Source organism: Dermochelys coriacea, chromosome 11 (genome assembly GCF_009764565.3).
Source record: "Dermochelys coriacea isolate rDerCor1 chromosome 11, rDerCor1.pri.v4, whole genome shotgun sequence".
Lineage (NCBI taxonomy): Eukaryota > Metazoa > Chordata > Testudines > Dermochelyidae > Dermochelys > Dermochelys coriacea.
In genome coordinates, this window is record NC_050078.2 from 37,828,598 (window position 1) to 37,849,231 (window position 20,634).

General features: G+C 41.8%; 1 protein-coding gene across 1 annotated transcript in view; it reads left to right on the forward strand.

The window, feature by feature from the left end:
* Positions 1-1,606: 1,606 nt before the first annotated feature.
* Positions 1,607-20,634, forward strand: part of XIRP2 (xin actin binding repeat containing 2) — a 171,436-nt gene continuing 152,408 nt past the window's right edge. Inside the window, exon 1 of the mRNA XM_038421750.2 lies at positions 1,607-2,267. Coding sequence (XP_038277678.1) covers positions 2,115-2,267 — 153 coding nt within the window. The 5' untranslated portion in view covers positions 1,607-2,114. The remainder of the gene's footprint in view (positions 2,268-20,634) is intronic.

A 20,634-nucleotide genomic window follows, 5' to 3' on the forward strand; every position in this document is an offset into this window, starting at 1 on the left:
AACTTATAGAACTTCAGATATTCCAACAGCAATGAGTTCAACAGGAAATTATTAGACAAATGGAAAAAATAGGTATAATCTTTTTAATTTCTCCTTTCGATCTGCAGAGCAGGCATGAAGTTGTACATATTTTTCAACTACCTTTCTCTGTTCAAGTAACACCCCCTCCGCCACAGATGCAGTAACTGGCAAATTGAAAGTTCATAGTGGTCTGTGTCTCTGGCAGTTCTAAGTGTATGTACAGTGAAAAGTAAAAGTTCTCTTGACTAAAGATATAACAATACAACAGATGTATTCTATATTAACATGGACAATGACCTTGAGTCGAGTCTCTTATTAACCATCCTGATGAGATCACCATCATCAGTTGTGACAGTTAATAAGACACCTTTTACATCCCTCCTACACCATAACAAAACTATTGAAATATAAAAGGAACATCTTCACCTTTATGGGTCCAAATTAATGCACCTTGCACTCAACTATGGCTATAGGGGCAGAGGTACCAAAGAGGAGAAGGGCCTCTTTTAAAGTGTGTAGTAGGGCTCTATCCAAGTCTTGCCAGTGATGTCTGCCAAGGAGAGACACGGCTCTAGATGAATTTACTATTGCAGTTTTTCAGCCTGCATTGTGCAGAAGTAGGAATCCAGCCCAGAGTAGCCCTCTTACTCATTAAAATATTGAGGTCTGCATTTCTTTTAGCAAGTCTCTAGTGCTAAATTTTTAAAGAAGTTGTGTACAAAGGCTTTGTACTTCTTTTGTTCAAGCTAAATTCCAGCTACTGACCAGTCAGGCCTCGCATGAACAAAAATGGTCCGTCTTTTCCCAAATCCATTGGAGCTGGACGATTCCTTCTGTTCTGCGGGAAAGTAATGCCTTTTTTTTTAACAAACTGCCTGTTATTCAGTGGCATTCACAGTGTTGGGTAGAAATCCTCCACAGGGGAGGGAGACTTTTAAGGCACAAGATCTGTTTGGTTGCAAAAATCCCACCACTCTTGTCCAGTCATCTCCAGGCACTTGTGTACACCCCCATTCTTCTAGATAGTTCAGCTATATACATTTGGGATTTTAATTTACTGTATCTTAAACAGTCCTGGATAATTATCCAAATCCAATGTGTTAATAACTGCTTTCTAATATTTAGTGGCTGATATCTCTGCATCATTCTAGAGTACTTATGAAAGCACAGATGGCTTTGGTCAATGGAAGTGAGGACCCTCAATACCTTTGTGGATGTGGGTCTGACTGAAAGACTTGTTTGCAGATGGGACTCCATTTAGAGTGGTTGCACCACAGTGAAAAATAATGTTACTTATTTTCAAGTGAGGTGTTTGTGAGAGGGCTTTGTTCTAGACTAGGAAATCTTGGAAGTGCTCCAGACCATGAACCTGAGCAATATTTGTTTTTAGAGTTGAGCTTATTAGTGATGCTTTTCCCAGCACTTAACAATAAGGAGTTTCCACATAACAGTTCTTCAGTGGCTCTGTGCTGCACCTAAGGAAATGAGGGGCAATAGGCTTTTCCTGCGCCTGTTTCCTGCAGGCTGGGACCTTCCTTTCCCTTGGGAAGTTGCTTATGTCATTGACCGTCTGACGCTACACTTCCGACGCCTACCCTCCTCCAAAGGAGAGTTCCCAGGCCGTTCTCGGCTGACCTGACCTTCGGGGCGCTCAGCAGCCTGGGCTGGGCCATGTCTGGCTGCGCCTGTGGGGTCCCTCCACACGCTAGGCTCCCGGGCGAGGCGCGGACCTGGGGCGGGCGGGTGTGTCCTTCACGCGTTGGTGCCAAGTGTTTTGACCCCGCCGCGTGGTGGTTTTGCAGGGCGCCCTGGAGCTGGCGAAGTTCCCGATCCAGAAGGGCTCCCTGGAGCGCCTCAAGCAGCAGTGGGAGGCGGGCGATGCGCTGAGGGCCGGTCCCCGGGGGGGCTCCGCGGGAGGCCGCCGCCGGCGCTCGCAAACCCCGGAGGGGAGGAGAGCTTGCCCCGCGCCACCAGCGGCGCCCGCCGCCGCCCCGCGGGAGGAGGAGGAGACCCGAGCAGCTGCAGCGGGCGGCCAAGAGGGGCGAGTTCAGAGCCTGCCGCCGGATAAGAGCGGCGGCGGCGGCGGCAGCACCATGGAGAAAGCGCCGCAGGCCAGCGTGGGGGCTGAAGTGGCCAAGGAGGAGCCCCGGGACGGCCGCCGCAGGCTAGAGCGCTTCCCCATCCCCTGGGAGGAGCTGAGGAGCAGGTTTGAGGCCCCCAGCGGCGCGGCAGCGGGAGTCAGGCAGGTAAGAGCCACCGGCCGGTGCCAGACACACTCGCATCCCCTCTCCCCCCCCCCCAGCCAGGCCAGGGCCTGCCGCTGAACTCAAGCGAGGGCTGCACACACTAGTCCAAGCCTGCTTCTTCCCAGCTGCTTGATCGGCCCATTGTCCCAGTAATGGAAGGAGACAGCCTCCAAGACCCAAGGGCACTGACCTGGGCCCCGGGGGACTAGAGTAAAGGACTTCACAGAGCCGGTTCTTCTTCCATCTTGCATGCGACCTTTCCCCCTTGTGGCTGTAGGTACCTAAGGTCTCAGGCCTCTGCCTGGCCTCTATGCTCAGCACAGGGATGGAGGAAGAGCTCGAACTCTAATTGATTCTGCCAGGTTAAGTCCAAACCTGAACATTAGTATTGTCTGTGTGTCAGAGGGAGATGGAGCAGTGGTCAAAAACTCAGCAAGGGAAAGGGGGGGAAATAAGGTGATAGAACATGAAGCATTTTATTAAATTAAGGTAAGATCAATGAGTACACTAAAGCATTGATGGGTACGTTGTTAGGATCTCTGATGTATTATGTGAATTCATTGTGTGAAGCAACTTTAATGCTAGCATCTACAGTATAGATATGAAAAGTTTGGGGAAAAGTTACTAAGGATGCTCAGTTACATTGTTAACTTGGCAATTTTATTTATAGAATAGAATTTGTCTTAATTAGCTCCTTTGCTACTCTAGGTGTTCCTTGGTGCTTTACAATAATAAGTTAGATAGGCAGTACAGGGACTGTGTAGCAAATGAGGTAGGCGCTGTGCATTCAACACTAATTCACACGCTACCTTGCTCTTTAATGACTTTTACTGAAAGAAAGAATATGGGCTGTTTGAGAGGGTTTTTTTCAAGTAGTTCCATGAGATCTCTACTTCCCACCTGGACAGTCAATGAATTCTTTTAGTAATATCTAGCTCTCAACTGTAGATCTCAAAGTGCTTTACAAAGGTCAGTATCATTAGTCCCATTTAACAAAGAAGTGAAGTGACTTTCCCAAGGTTATGGACAAATTAGGAATCTGGAATCAGAAGAAGATTTTCAGCTTTTCCAACCAGAACAGAAAACAAACAAAGTCACTCTGTGATAGAGAGAATGTGTTTTAACACAGGTTTCAGAGTAGCAGCCGTGTTAGTCTGTATTCGCAAAAAGAAAAGCAGTACTTGTGGCACCTTAGAGACTAACAAATTTATTAGAGCATCCGATGAAGTGAGCTGTAGCTCACGAAAGCTTATGCTCTAATAAATTTGTTAGTCTCTAAGATGCCACAAGTACTGCTTTTCTTTTTGTTTTAACAAAGTTAAATTAAAAGAAAGACTTCACGGTGGTGGGGAGAGAAGGTTGGGTCTGTATTTGGAAAGTTGGAGAAAGTATGTGCCATATGTCGGTGGTTATCATCACTACAGACATGAAATAAAGGTCACTTAACAGAACTATTAATGCAAATAGTCCAGCATATGGCAAAAATGTATCATAGTTTCCTTCTCACAGAGGTTTCATATATCAGTTTTAAAATAAAAAAAATGAAAAACAAATATGTTTAGTGAAGAACATAAGAACGGCCATACTGGGTCAGACCAAAGGTCCACCTAGCCCACTATTCTGTCTTCCGGCAATGGCCAATGCCAGGTTCCCCAGAAGGAATGAACAGGTAATCATCAAGTGATCCATTCCCTGTTGCTCATTCCCAGTTTCAGGCAAACAGAGGCTAGGGACACCATTCCTGCCCATCCTGGTTAGTTGCCTTCTTGATGTGTGTATGCTACTTAGAGATCAAGTCTGAGCAACCAGGCTTTGTGGAGATTAAGTGTGCAGATGTTTGGGGCTGAGGACTAAAATCTACCCCATAACTACTGCCTCAGCCTTTATGGATCTTAGGTGAAGTATATGCTGCAAGCCCTTGGGTGTTAGGTCTACTAAAGCCACATGATGACTGGTCCGAGATCCATCCCTGCTTGTACTCCAGTGACTCCTTTTTTACCAGACTGTGCCTAGACTAGTGCAGAAGAAACTCTTATGTCTCTCTTCTGTGGTGAGTTTCGCTCAAAGGAAGAGTAAATCTATACAGTCAGCATAATGTAGAGCACATATTATAAGCCATCTTCTGTAATTAGAGATAAAAACTAGATTTTCCAAATAATTATATTTAATTGTATGTAATAATTTATCAGAATAGGGAATACTTTTGTTATTGCTGAAGTTTTGGAAGTTGGAAGTTTTGTCTGTGAAAGCTTATGCTTTCTTCAATTATCACAGAGTGGAAAGGATCAGAAAGGCCCTTATCCCACTGTTGGACAATCAAGGAGGAGAATGATGGCTAATATATTTTCCCCATTCCCTCTGCTGCAAGAATGTGACACTCTGCTTCACTTGGGGGAAGGAACCAGTAACAGTTTCTGCTGCTAGCATGCTCTTCTTCTTACACTGCTGTGCCAAACAGCAATAACTACCTTATAGTTTTCAGAGACCATGGAGAGATGGGTGGTACAGGGCTGGTATGCCAGTGGTAATATATGCTATAAATTGTCCTCCTATTGCTGAGGAAAGAGGATGGGCTGGAAGGTGCAGAGGTATGCAGGGTTGGGGAGAGTATTTGTTTGGTTTGAGATTTGCTTGGTCTTCCTTGGTTTCAGAGTAGCAGCCGTGTTAGTCTGTATCCGCAAACAGAAAAGGAGTACTTGTGGCACCTTAAAGACTAACAAATTTATCTGAGCATAAGCTTTTGTAAGCTACAGCTCACTTCATTGGATGCGTGCAGTGGAAAATACAGTGGAGAGATTTATATACACAGAGAACATGAAACAATGGGTGTTACCGTACAGACTACTGTAACAAGAGTGATCAGATAAGGTGAGCTATTACCAGCAGGAGAGAGGGGGGAGGAGGCGGGAAGGGGGGGAAACCTTTTGTAGTGATAATCAAGGTGGGCCATTTCCAGCAGTTGACAAGATCATGTGAGGAACGGGGGGGGGGGGGGAGAATAAACATGGGGAAATAGTTTTACTTTGTGTAATGACACATCCCCTCACAGTCTTTGTCTTCACCCTTAACTATTTCACATTTGAGGACAATGTATACCTTCAAATCAGCGGCACTGCGATGGGTACCCGCATGGCCCCACAGTATGCCAACATTTTTATGGCTGACTTAGAACAACGCTTCCTCAGCTCTCGTCCCCTAATGCCCCTACTCTACTTGCGCTACATTGATGACATCTTCATCATCTGGACCCATGGAAAAGAAGCCCTTGAGGAATTCCACCATGATTTCAACAATTTCCATCCCACCATCAACCTCAGCCTAGACCAGTCCACACAAGAGATCCACTTCCTGGACACTACGGTGCTAATAAGCGATGGTCACATAAACACCACCCTATACCGGAAACCTACTGACCGCTATGCTTACCTACATGCCTCCAGCTTTCATCCAGACCACACCACACAATCCATTGTCTACAGCCAAGCTCTATGATACAACCAATGCGCCAACCCCTCAGACAGAGATAAACACCTACAAGATCTCTATAAGCGTTCTTACAACTACAGTAACCCACCTGCTGAAGTGAAGAAACAGACTGACAGAGCCAGAAGAGTACCCAGAATTTACCTACTACAGGACAGGCCCAACAAAGAAAATAACAGAACGCCACTAGCCATCACCTTCAGCCCCCAACTAAAACCTCTCCAACGCATCATCAAGGATCTACAACCTATCCTGAAGGATGACCCATCACTCTCGCAGATCTTGGGAGACAGACCAGTCCTTGCTCACAGACAGCCCCCCAACCTGAAGCAAATACTCACCAGCAGCCACACACCACACAACAAAAACACTAGCCCACGAACCTATCCTTGCAACAAAGCCCGTTGCCAACTGTGTCCACATATCTATTCAGGGGACACCATCATAGGGCCTAATCACATCAGTCACACTATCAGAGGCTCATTCACCTGCACATCTACCAATGTGATATATGCCATCATGTCCCAGCAATGCCCCTCTGCCATGTACATTGGCCAAACTGGACAGTCTTTATGTAAAAGAATAAATGGACACAAATCAGACATCAAGAATAATAACATTCAAAAACCAGTCGGAGAACACTTCAATCTCTTTGGTCACTCGATTACAGACCTAAAAGTGGCAATTCTTCAACAAAAAAACTTCAAAACCAGACTCCGAGAGACTGCTGAATTGGAATTAATTTGCAAACTGGATACAATTAACTTAGGCTTGAATAAAGACTGGGATTGGATGTGTCATTACACACAGTAAAACTATTTCCTCAGGTTTATTCTCCCCCCCCCCCACACACACTGTTCCTCAGATGTTCTTGTCAACTGCTGGAAACGGCTCACCTTGATCATCACTACAAAAGGTTTCCCTCCCTTCCCCCCCACCCCGCTCTCCTGCTAGTAATAGCTCATCTTACCTGATCACTCATGTTACAGTCTGTATGGTAACACCCATTGTTTCATGTTCTTTGTGTATATAAAATCTCCCCACTGTATTTTCCACTACATGCATCCGATGAAGTGAGCTGTAGCTCATGAAAGCTTATGCTCAAATAAATTTGTTAGTCTCTAAGTTGCCACAAGTACTCCTTTTCTTTTTTCTTGGTCTTCCCTGTTTGTTTTCCTAATCACAGGCTGATACCAGGGAGCCTAGCTGATGTCAAGCCATTCATGATTGGAAGATATCAGAGAATTTAGTAGTTCTTGATGCGCTGTGCATCTTAGAAGGCATGTGTTTTTCTTATGTACACTTTTGTGTGTGAATGGGAAGCATGTGAACCTGATTAATGGCTGTAGGATTTGGCTCTTACACAAATCTGTTTCTAGTTAGGGTCCTTATACCAGCAGATATGAGTTTACTGTACAAAGTTCATTTATTTCCTTTTACACAAACAATGGGTGTAAATGGCTTATGAAAAAAGGGGATAGGAGACACCAATGCCAGTAAGAACAAATCCATGCACTGGTCAACTAAACGTCAGTCACTTAAAGGAAATATAAAGGCACTGTGAAATCTACGTGTAAAGAAGACCAGCAAAAATATCCAGGAAAGTGAAAAGTGTTGGCTCAAACAACTTGCATAGTGACAGTGGTTTATTCAGAGTATCTTGAAAAAGCTGGGGTGAGTATTTGATACTTTTGATTTTCTAAAATAATAAAAAATGAAAGTTGAGGCATTGCTGCAGGTAAAGAGTTACAAAACGCAGCAGTCACAATGTTAAGGAAGAGAGAAGGAACTGATCTGGTAAAAGAGGGAATTTTAGGCACATTAAATATAAGTAATGAACAAATTTTCAAACATGATTGCTTGAAGTTAGGTACCTAGATCTATATTTTGGTACATAGACCAGATTAGTTTGTTTTTCAAAGTAATAACCACCAACAACTCTTACTGATTTCAATAGGAGTGGCAAGTAATTAAAACCTCTGAAAATCAGGCCACATCAAATTAGGTACCTAAATCTGGATCTAGGTTCCTAACTTTGGGCATCGAACTTTTCAAGGCCATCACTGGGTCAGTACCCAGTGACATCAGCAACCACATTTCCATTCATGAGCCAGCAAGACGCTCTGCTCCTCTAGGACAATACAGCCAGCCATCAAAAGTCAGGGTGAAGCACATAAGAGCTGGAGACAAATTGTTTTTGGTCAGGCGGGTTAGTCTTTGAAACATACTTCCAGAAGATGTCAGGCTAATTTGGAGTCTGACCACTTTCTGGTAATACTGCAAAAAACTCTCCCTCTTTGACAAAACTTTCCTACCATAGACAAAATAATGCGGGAAGGGCAAAAGAGAAAAAAGACCCACATACATGTAGGGCTTAAGAATACAGTCATCTACCAGGGAAGGGAGACGAATAGAAGACTCATGAAGTCCACTAGGGACCTCACCAAGCAGACCTAATTGACTTGGGAAGTGCTTAGATGGTGCACTGAGGCAGAAAATTTTGACCAATATCTTCAAGATATATTTCATATACTTTAATTTTTTCTGTTGGAGTTATTTGGGTTAGGATCATTTTTAAATTAGAACCTTGCAACCTGACCTGAACTCAGTGGGACCCAAACTACAAGTGGCTGCTTTGGTTGAGTCAGAAAACAATCTGACCCTCTTGCGCTCAGGTCAAGTAGTTGTAGCTCCTCCTCCTGCCCATGTGGTTGGAGTGGGTGTGGCTGTGTGCCCTACTTGTGCTAGTTGCACCTACCTTGCTGTGCAGTGTGTGTGTTGCATAGGAAGTGTGCCAACGAGTTACAGAACCTTTCCTTCTGCAGCACACACAGTGAAGAGAGGTGCTTGTGATTGGCAGGAGCGGGGCACACAGACACCACTGCACCAATCCCGCAGGCACAGAGCGTGGGAAGCCTCGACTAGGTTAAGCCCCAAGAATGAAATGGCGGCAGTGTCACTCACAGAGTTTTAGGGGGAAGAATCATGTCTGAAAAGGTCTCGACATTCTTGGGTCACCTATGCCCAGGTAGGGTTTGCGTCCAGATCGGGCTGTAAAATTAGTCCCGAGCAGACCTCTAATTTGAGTGGTGAATAAGTGGTACCATTTGCCAGCTTGACAACTCTGTTATATAAATCTAGTTTGCAAGAGTTTCTGTCTGTCTAGTGCTTTATTTTTGTTGGACAACACATTATGGACTGATGGCAGAATTCCCAAGCAAAAATATTTACATACTCTTTAAAACTTTGAAAGGCAACTGCAATCCCATCTCATTTAAACATGTCAAATTGATGTACAAGAATTTGAAATGAAATGCCAGCCACCAGACAAAGATATAAAGCAATACTGACTCTCTTTCAGCTGAGAAAGCTGCTGTCAGTCCATGCACTGGTTTTCACTGACATAACAAGGCAGGTTGGGGCAAATCAAACTTTCTTTGCAAGCACATTTCCTCCCCATGTCCATTCAGGGACTAGGTGTGAACATATTGAGAAAGAAGTCAGGATTTATTTAAAACGCTTTACGGAGATGTGAGTTTCTTCAGAAAATATCAAATGCTGTTGCTCCATTTTTGCACAGATCTGAAGTGTCACATCCTAAATAAAAAAAGAGTAGATCTATCACCTTTCAATGAACACCCATCATAGTTAGGTACTTGCATCAAAGAGAAGATATATGCCTAAATATTTGTGCAGTAGTGATTCATGAATTTTAAGGGCAGAAGGAACCTTTATGAACATCTAATCTTAACTTTGTTATTATGGCCCTATTGATATTTGTTTGTCCTAAGGTAATACCTTTACAATATGTAAATGGTTAATACATTTTTCTTCTTAAACCAAAAAGGATTCTCCTACGTAGTCCTTTCTTCATGTTTAATGGATAGAACTCACTGGGTTTCAGACACCTGAAAATCATTCAAGCTCCATTGATGTTTCTTCTCTCTGGAAGTTACTGAATATCAATGATTTATGACACTTAATAGTGTGCTAACTTGTTTTATATCAATGTAACTCATTTAGGGTATGTCATGAGATAAATTGCTGTGAAGTGTGGCAATGCATCATGCATATTTTTGAGGAGGTAGAAAACAGTTCAAAAATGCAAGTTTGAGTGTAATTTAATCAAATGCCTACTCTGCACCAAACCTAGGTATGTGTGAGCACTTTCATACTGGCAAAGGCAATAAGAAGAAAACATAACATCTCATACAACAAGCTGTATAATTAAGACTGTCAGACATTCCATTTAAAATATTTTCAAGTTTTTATAGTTCATGTTATTCATGTGTCAGTCCAAAAAGAGAATTCACTGTAATTCCCCCAACTTATATATGTAAACCAGAAACTGCTCTTTAGAAGTGATCACTATATTGTGGATGTTCTTATTTTTTCCTGAATATTTACAACAACTAGCAGGCAGGCAGGATTTAAACAGGTAGCAATAAACTACTCTCAAATTACTTTTGGAGACTTCTTTTTGTATTTGACACAGGTAACAAAAGACACCTTCAGGGGGTTGACAATGACTCTGTAAATTAATAGACTATCTACACCCCATGGACAACATTTTCAAAAGCATTTCTGCTGACATATGTAATTTATACAATTCTCTAACTTCCTTCGTCCTTTATTACTGAGGAAATTTTACTCCTGGGGGAATTCTGCATCACTGCACATGCACAGAATTCATGTCCCCCGCAGAAAAATGACTTCTGACAGAGAAGCAAAGGGAAGTCGCATGAGCAGTCATGCGCCCTTCCCTGGCAGCGCAGGCAGATCGGTTCGGGCACCCAGAGCAGCCTGTAGAGACATAAATCATCGCTGAGGGGAGGGTGGAGGAGAGAAATGGGTAGTGTGAATGTGTGAGAGAAAGAGAGAGACACTCTGTGCCTCTCACTCTCTATTGCAGCATGCTTGGTGTGGAGGGGAAGAGCTTCGTGGTGTTTCTGAGGAGATAAGTATGGGGCAGGCTCTGTCCTCTCAGGCAGAGCAGAATGTAGCATCCTGCCTGCTTAGTGAATTGTTCCCATTGTTTTTGTGAAGTCCCCCAGGAGTATAAAACAGATGTAAAAGTTTTATAGCTCCTTTAGATTGCCAGACTGGTGTAAAGGACACTATGGCCTTATAAATTCTTATGGTCCTTTAGTGATTAGAACTGGTCTAAATTTTTGAACTGAACATTTCCTATCAAAATGTGCTCCATGAACTGTTTGCTTCTGACCTTTCTGGAGATGTTCAGTAGCCAATATAAATTGTGAATTTGATTCCCCAGCCTTCACTTATTTTTCAGTTGCCTATGATTATGGCTTCGTGTTGATCACGGAGGTCACTGAAGTCACGGATTCTGTGACATTCCGTCATCTCCGTGAATTCTACAGCAGCCTGTTGTGGATGGTCGAACCAGGGCTTGGGGCGGAGTGGAGGCAGCATCTGGAGCTAGGAGCTGTAGGTCGCTGCTTCCCAGGAGCCAAAGTCTGCCCCAGACCCACCCCACTCCAGAGCACCTGCGGTGCCCCCCCATCCACCCTCCAGCACCCCGGGAACCCCTCCACCCCGGCCATCCTCCAAGTTTTAGTTAGGGATATATAGTAAAAGTCATGGACAGGTCATGGGCTGTGAATTTTTGTTTACTGCCCATGACCTGTCTATGACTTTTATTGAAAATACCCGTGACTAAAACGTAGCCTTACCTATGATGCAACTTTAAGCATATGGCTGCTATATTTGTTGACTAATAACTAGAAATAAAGGGTCAAACCTAACTACATTACTTTTAGGCAAGGGGGTTAGGAGATTTCTTCCAGTGCTTTCCACTCCCATTCTTCATCTATTGTATTTAGTTTAAATAAATTACCAAAATAATTGAAACCAGTGTGATTATAATTGTGTTACTCTGACAAATAAAATATGTAGAATTTTGCAGAATTTTAAAATATTGTGCACAGAATTTTCAATTTTTTGGCACAGAATTCCCCCAGCAGTAAAATTTGTACAAGACTGCGTTCTTTGTTTATCAGCCCCTGTTACTTTCCACCTGAAGTCTTAATTCTGTTTGTGACATCACAATAAGTTTTTTGATATTTTTAAGACTGTTGTCTTCAAGTGAGGAATAAGCAGATCAGATAAATACAAGAAAAAAAAAGACACCCGAAAGATACTATTAATAATAAAGAATGAGGGGAAACTGCTATAGAAAATATGGTATCTAAGGAGAATGGCTTCCAGATAAAATGCTTTTAAAAGTTTTCCTAAAGGCACCCAAGAGGTCTAAAGGAAATGAGAACTATACGATTAAAGACTACTTAGTGCAAGCCATTTTCCATAACCTTGTATCCCACCTGGATTTCTCAGTTGAGCAGCCTGAGAGACTAATTACCGATGCTGCATGGATTTCAGAGGAACACTTTTAGAGTCCCAACTCATGCAATCGTTTTGAAATAAATGAATTTTTTAACAATAGATACGCTTACATCAGAAATGAATAATTCCAGGATAAAAATATGAAAAGTATTCCTGGGATTGCACTGGTTTTTAAAAAGCAGATCTATTTCCAAGCTAAAAGTAACCAAAGAAAAACAGTAAAGCTCAGTTTACATATTGAAAGATTTATTTTGATTAAAAGAATTTAGATTTTTTACACATTAATTTAGAAACTTCTCTATAATAGTATGGGACTGTATTGCTGCTAGGTTACACTATGGTTCAAATCAAATGAAGATTAAATACTGTCTGTTTCTTAATTAAGTATTTAGTGGATCAATGGAAGATTATTAGATTTAAAGCATAACCATGGCATACAAATTCAGGTTATCCATTTTTGTAACTGAATGCAGCACAGTACTCATGCTACATGTCTGCTCCATTCTTGTGAGGAGTCAGAAAGGACCAAGGGCCAGAGTCTCAGCTGGTGTAAATTGAATTAACTGGAGCTATGAATCTAGATCCAGGTACTGGGTAAATAGCAACTGTCTCTTGTTCTGCCTCATAATACCAAGAATGAAGCAGTCACAGAAATGCTACTAACGAACTAAAATGCATCTGTCACAGTCCTACTGTCACATTTTGGGGGTGCAGTCCAGACAAGTGAGAGGTTGTATCACTGCTTGCCCCGTGACCTGACTACCTTAAAATGCTCTGCTGCTCTATTTCCCTTTCTGGATGCTCCCAGCCAGCATAGTGTCATGCACTGAGTGTCTGTGTGTTGAGCACTCTGATTCAGCAACTCTGACTCCAGCTGCTTGTTTGTTATATCACATCCACACTGTGGTTTGCACCAGCCATAGTTACTACTAGTCAAGTGACCCCAACACACTTCCAGTTCTGAATGTCCCCAAACCATCTCCCCTAAAATGTCCAACTCTCTCCTGGAACATTCCCTCCTGCTCTACCTCATCCTCTGCAGATGTGGCTGGGTGGGGTCGCTTGGGCCCAGAATTGCTCCTTAACCCCTTCAGTTCCACAGTAGGGTTTGTACACCTCGCCATATTTTACAAAATACCTATTAGGTACAGATTATAACATAAATGAATTGGGATACACTGAACTGGTCAGGGCAGCTGAAACTTCAAGTTTCAGCCCCTTGCTCTCTGGCGCTTGGGATGCTCTTAGGGTCCACAGCCACCACTTTAACAATTTTAAGGTTCTTATTTGTGGTGTACATAAAGGCAATAAAGAGAGAGCAGGATTCTCTTATATTATAATGGAAATTTCTGTCTGGATTGTTGTGGATAATGAAAATGAACATTTTTCTCTGTGTTTGGATGGCCTAAGCTGTTTTTGTCTGGTGCTTTTGCAGTAAGTGTGTATTTTATTTATTCCTAAATTTATAGATTTCTCCATTTTTGGTTTAGAATGTTGTTTTACATGAAACTACATGATTCAGAGAGATAATGACCTGTCTGCACTTAGTAACAAACCCAGACCCCACCTTTGTGTCCAAGGTGGTCCCCCTGGCAGCAGAACCAGGGTGGTTATGCTGTACAAGTGGTGGGATAGACACGGAGGAGTACGCCCTAATAGTTGTGCTCTACACTTGTGTGGCAGTGGGCAGGTGGTAGCAGAAAAGTAGTCATAGATAGAGCATAGCTGTTCACATCTGAGAGCATCTTACTCTGATTTCTTCCTCCTATTCCATGTGTTGGCCCCATTTCTGGAAATCAGGCCACTGGCCTCTGTACCTTCCCAATGTAAAGCACCTAACTGGAAAGTAAAACACCAAAATCATTCACCAAACCCAGTTCTCCAACAGAGTAAGTTACAGTGTGATCCAGTAAAGTAACAAAATTACATCTGGGTAATCCAGACACAAGGTAGGCAAACAGCACCTGCATTTTATGATCACTCTCACATGGACTTTGTTATCCATTTTTAATGACAAGAGACTATGAGTTAGTTTCCCAACTGCCTTCTTTTATTAGTATCTACTACTTAATACAAACTATTTAACAGCAATGAGAGAGCTTTATTCAGATGGACTTTCACTTTACTATTCATATAAAAATGCTTTCCAAAAAAAGAGGTAGAGGATACTGAGATGATGATCTCTAGAGATGGGTTTAGGCAGCCATGTTTTGAGAAAGATTCATTCATTATGTTTTGCCTTTCCAGTGACATAATAAAAACTTCCTTTTGGTTTTGGTTGAAGATTCAAGACCTATAGGAATATGGAGTGTTTTACTCATTCCACATCATTACTGCTATTTCTGACATTATCAAGTTAAAAAAATACACCTCATTTTCCTCTTTGAATATTTTTGCTCTGCCTTTTAAAATAGGAGATGAAGAAATGCCAACTTTAACAAGATGATAAGCTATTTAGGAGTATGAAATAACTAGCTTTCAGCATAGTTATGATTTGTATAGGAGCATGCATTTAGCTAGCTGCCAGCATTACCATGACTTCATGCATGTAGGAGCATGTGGCAAGATTGCCAGGGACAAGAACATTTGACCTAAAGTTCTCTCAGTTTACCAGTATTCTTTATTTATACATTGTGCTCAAGTATATTTTAAATTGAGGGGAGTTATGGTTGAATTTAATGGAGATATTGTATATACAATCCAATCTGTGTGCACATTTATTATACATTTTAAAATATTAAGAATTATTACAAATAAAAAACATAACTGACTTTTTACACCTTTGGTTTCATTTCTTCTCTTTCCTTTTTTTCCTTTCACTCCCTAGACTTCTCTTTCTCCCCTCCATATTTTCCAGTGCATTTCCATTCAGTCCAGTTTTTCCTCTTCCTATCTCCCCCTTTTATGCTTGTGTTGTGTTCTCCCTTCTTTATCCTAAGTTCTTTCACAAGAATCCCTCTGTCAGTCTTTGCTTTCTTCTTTCTCACCTTACCCATCCCTATGAGTTTTTCTCCTTTTCCTCTTCTCTCCCTTTCGTCACCCCCAATTTCTCACTTTTTCTCTTTTCTAAAGTACTCCTCCCTCTCTTTTTCCCTCATTGCGTCTGTTTTCTTCAGTTTAGTCTGTCTCTACTGCCTGCACACATCTGTTATGTACTGGCTACCACAAGAGACCTCTCAGTCTACGCATCCATTCCCTCTCCCCCATCATATGTTCAAAGCCAAGAATGTAACATATGTTCAAAGACAATTTTGTGGCAGCATTTTTTAGAGTAATGTAATATTCATACCATTTTTTCCGAGCAAACACATGCTTGTCTCATTACTGCCAGTTACTGATTCAACAGTGACATGTGCATATTTCTTAGGGTGGAGGATTTTTTTCCAGTACTTAGTGTTCTGAATGAGTTTATCAGGAAATGCTGAACAAGGGCTAACATCAAGTTTAAGCAGAAGAACAGTTTTGACAGCGTTTACAGCTCATCCAACTTTTCTCTTTACTACAAACACCATTGACCACACTGAACACTCTTTCCACTGCACTGTTTGTTCTTGATAAACACAGAACAAATTTACTTGATGTAGCCACTTCATGATGTGGCTTGAATCAACATTTTGCATTTTAATCCCTCCTCCCTCAAATTTGGATTGATGAAATAAAAACCAGGACATTTCAGGCATTCTGAAAGGAGTTCCTGGGACACTGTACCATCATATGCAAAACCAGGACATGAAGTCACTTTGTTTCACCCACCAATCCATCCATGCACTTGTCCCCTTCCCCCACATCCCCAATCAGCCAGTCTTCTATTCCTAGAGCCTAGGGGAAGAATGAAGGAGGTGCTAAAGAACTGCCAATGGAAGAGATGGGACAGAAAGGGGTAGCTGTTGTGAGGAAAGGTTTATGCAGTGGGTCAGGGGATGTACTGGCATTGGCTGTTGTTGCCATCTATCCCAGAGGGAAGAGCAACCTGAAAGGGGAAAGGCTCACCTTCCCCAAAAGATTGAATCAGGGTTGGATTCAAAAATACCTGGAGCAGCCTCAAACTTGAGAGCCCTCACAATTTGGTAGCATTTGGATTTGGGATCAGCTTTGACTTGGCTCCTCCTTTTCTGATAGTTAAATGTAAGTGTGCTATAATATGCTGTTTACTAGCAGGACATTTTTTAAAAAGTGACATGGGAAATTTAGTTTATACCTCAGTGTTCCCTTGAGGTGGACAGAAGAGATGCTAGTTTGATATCTTATTTTAGATGACATGTCTAATATGCAGCACCCAGAGTGACTTAAAGACACAATTTTCTGGCCCAGAAACTAGAGTTCAAAATAATGTATGCTGATCCCCACACAATTCAAATACCAGTTCCTTATAGTCAAAAATGCTAAAAAGCCTTTTTATGTGCATACTAAAGTGAAAATCCACCTGAATAAAGCTCTTTCATTGGCACTAGATACTTAATACATTAAGTAGCAAGTATCAGTAAAATAAGATGTAAAACTTGATGGAGTTATTTAGCATTTTAAAGAACACATAAAATATCCCACAGACTATGTTTAACTCCTATTCTCAAGTTATTTTAAGGTGGAGGTTTTTTTGGTTATCAGTAGTAGCCCTAGCAGTTAGTCATTTCTGGTAGGAACAGGAAAAAGGTTTGTTTTGCTGTAAGGCAGTAAAACTCAGTATTGCAAGCTCTACAATTCTTGCAGGAGTAAACAGTTTCTTGTTTCTTTTAAAATCTATTTGGAATGGAGAGCTTCTTTTAAAGTGGGAAAAAATAATTCTCAGCACCTTATATAGCGCTCCTCTTCCATAGATTTCAAAGCATGATTACCAGGGTCACACTGCAAGTCATTTTCAAGGATGGGAATAGAACTCAGGTCTCATGCCTTTATTGGGAGGGTGTGTGTGTGTGTGTGTGTGTGTGTGTGTGTGTGTGTGTGTGTGTGTGTGTGTGTGTGTGTGTGTGTGTGTGTGTGTGTGTGTGTGAGAGAGAGAGAGAGAGAGAGAGAGTTGCTCTCCTTTGCTGTATCAGTAAAAATATATTGTGAATTTTTTTTTTTTTAGTTCTAGTGCCAAATTCTGTACTCAGCTGCCTGCTAATGCATTGACTTCACTTGGAGCCTGTAGAATCTGGCCCTAAGTGTTATGATTTCACACTGTGGGTGTATGCCTCTATGCTAGATGCTCTCAGAATTGAGTATCTCATCCTCTGTAGTATGGTACAGATGGGAGCAAAAGCATTGCAAAGTTGTGAAAACAGAGCTGGGAAGGCATTGTAGAGGGAAACACAACTATGTAGGATGCTCCACTACACAACCCCTCCCCATCCCCTGCTGTTTGTTTTCCAGCAGCCCCTCCACACTAACTCCATGTAAGCCCTGTTTGATAGCTAAAAGAATCTCTTTGTCTGGACAATGTGAGGTGGAGAGCATATTCTCTACACAGCCCTTTGCTAAACCAATGAAACTCATTTAATAACTGCAAGGAGACTGCCACTTTTCCCCAGTAGTAATCACTTGCTTTCTGCAGCTTGCACAGAATATTATAAGGCAAAGAGTGGACAAGAATTGGAAAATGGCCAAAGTCAGCGTGGGAAATAGCAGTTTTGCAGATGACAAGATATGCAGGAAATGCCCCCGTTCTTCTCACAGATCCTCAGTGACCATATGATAGCTAGGGCACGTCCACTGCCTGTTCTGCATGTTTCTCCATTAATCTGTAACACAAAGTTTGGAGCATGCCATTCCAGAGCCATAGAACCCAAAGCATAACCCCCCTTCTTTTTAGTAATTATTTTTACATGCAAGCTGGGACTTCCAGCACTGAGTCACTGAAGTAGACATCAAAAAACCTGTGACCTCAATGAGAGCAAGATTGAGCCCCCAAACTCTATTTTGTTGCTTTGGAGGATTTGTCTCTTATGTTTCTCAACATGTGCCATGGGATTAGTGGATATCAAAAATAATGGAAAATAGGCAGAGCTCCCATGAAAGACTGCTCTTTCATAAAAAATGTCAAATAAGACCATTAGTTTATGCTCCCACCTTTTTAAAACCACTTTCATTTCTGTAGATTTTGTTTATATTATAGCCTTGGTACAGGTATCTATCTGAAGCACTAAATAATGAAAAAAAAAAGTCATTTAATGCAAAAAGTCAAAATGAAATTGTTAGAGAAAATAAGAAAAAAAACTTTTCAGAAAAAAAAAGAAGTATTAAGTTGCTTTACCACCCATCACACTGCTAAAGGGCTTGTCTATACAAATGTTTAGTTTGTGGCAAGCTGGGCTGTGAATCTCCCTCACTAGCCTGCCACAGTCTAATTGTCCATGTGGACCTGCCATTTACTTCCATTTCAAGGAGGACTCTTCCAGCATATGATATGGCCGTGAAAAAAGCTAATGCGGTCTTGGGATGCATCAGGCGAGGTATTTCCAGTAGACATAAGGAGGTTTTAGTACCATTATACAAGGCACTGGTGAGACCTCACCTGGAATACTGTGTACAGTTCTGGTCTCCTATGTTTAAGAAGGATGAATTCGAACTGAAACAGGTACATAGAGAAGGGCTACTAGGATGATCCGAGGAATGGAAAACCTGTCTTATGAAAGGAGACTCAAGGAGCTTGGCTTGTTTAGCCTAACTAAAAGAAGGTGGAGGGGAGATATGATTGCTCTCTATAAATATATCAGAGGCATAAATACCGGAGAGGGAGAGGAATTATTTAAGCTCAGTACCAATGTGGACACAAGAACAAATGGATATAAACTGGTCATTGGAAAGTTTAGACTTGAAATTAGACGAAGGTTTCTAATCATCAGAGGAGTGAAGTTTTGGAATAGCCTTCCAAGGGAAGCAGTGGGGGCAAAAGACCTATCTGGCTTTAAGATTAAACTCGATAAGTTTATGGAGGAGATGGTATGATGGGATAACACGATTTTGGTAATTAATTGATCTTTAACTATTCATGGTAAATAGGTCCAATGGCCTGTGATGAGATGTTAGATGGGGTGGGATCTGAATTACTACAGAAAATTCTTTCCTGGGTATCTGGCTGGTGAATCTTGCCCATATGCTCAGGGTTTAGCTGATCGCCATATTTGGGGTCGGGAAGGAATTTTCCTCCAGGGCAGATTGGAAGAGGCCCTGGAGGTTTTTCGCCTTCCTCTGTAGCATGGGGCACAGGTCACTTGTAGGAGGATTCTCCGCTCCTTGAAGTCTTTAAACCACGATTTGAGGACTTCAATAGCTCAGACGTAGGTGAGAGGTTTTTCGCAGGAGTGGGTGGGTGAGATTCTATGGCCTGCATTGTGCAGGAGGTCGGACTAGATGATCATAATGGTCCCTTCTGACCTTAGTATCTATGAATCTATTTAGCTGAAATATTCTATCCATAATTATCCCACCCAGGCAAATGTCTTAGAAAATAGGCTTATGTTGTAGCCTTGAAGTGACACACTGGAATTTACTTCCCCAGGGTTCTGAAAGAGCTGGCGCCCTCACCTGCACATTGAACAGAAAGGGTAGCAGAATGGAATTCTCCATAAGATAATCATTGGGATATATGAGCAACTGTCCAACACCCTTTCTTGGATTTCAGTTAGGAAAGAACAAGACATGTCAGCAAGTGAGTCAAAAAAACAAAACAAAACTTACAGCCAATAGTATCAAAGGCTTCTGTTAGAGCAGAAAAAGTCAGCATGGACATTTAAATTGTGTCCATTATCAGAATGAGCTCATCCACCCACAAAACTAGCATAATCTCTGAGCCATACGTATGCCAAAAGCCAGACCACAAAGACTTCAGAAAGTCTATAGACTCTAAATGACACAAAAGCTGTCTCAAAACAACTTTCTAAGTAATATCACTCAAAGCAAGATTGTGAGAGGCAGAGAGATACCTGTGCTGCAATCATTACTGTCAACATGTAAAGCAAGGATCAAAAATCTACCTCTCAGAGAGATGCTGGTACCCTGCTCTTTCAACAAAGATCTTAACCAACAGTGGACTCATGGTGTACCTGATATTGACAGTGTGTCATCAAAAAATCCCTTGTGTCTCAGAGGATTTCCATTTTGTTGGGGAAGATCTTTTTCAGTCAAAGTGACTAGACCTTGTGCAAACTCAAAAAAAACCAAACCAAATCGAAACAAAGCACACCAACCAAAAAAACCAGAGCAAGTTACAAATTCTACCTTTGGGAAAAGCAAGAATACATGGAAAAAACTAAAAACAAGTACATAAGCTGAGTTTGATCCATGATGTTTTCAGGCTTTACATGTAACCTGGATTCTATGCAAAATATTAATCTAATATATTATTTAAAGGATTCAAAACTGAGACAAGGTGGGTGAGGTAATATCTTTTATTGGACCAACTTCTGTTGGTAAGAGAGGCTCACTTTCGAGTTTACACAGAATTGTGCCTCTCTCAGCAACAGAAGCTGGTCCAATATAAAATATTACCTCACTCACTTTGTCTCTCAAATATCCTGGGACCAACATGGTCAACAACGCTGCA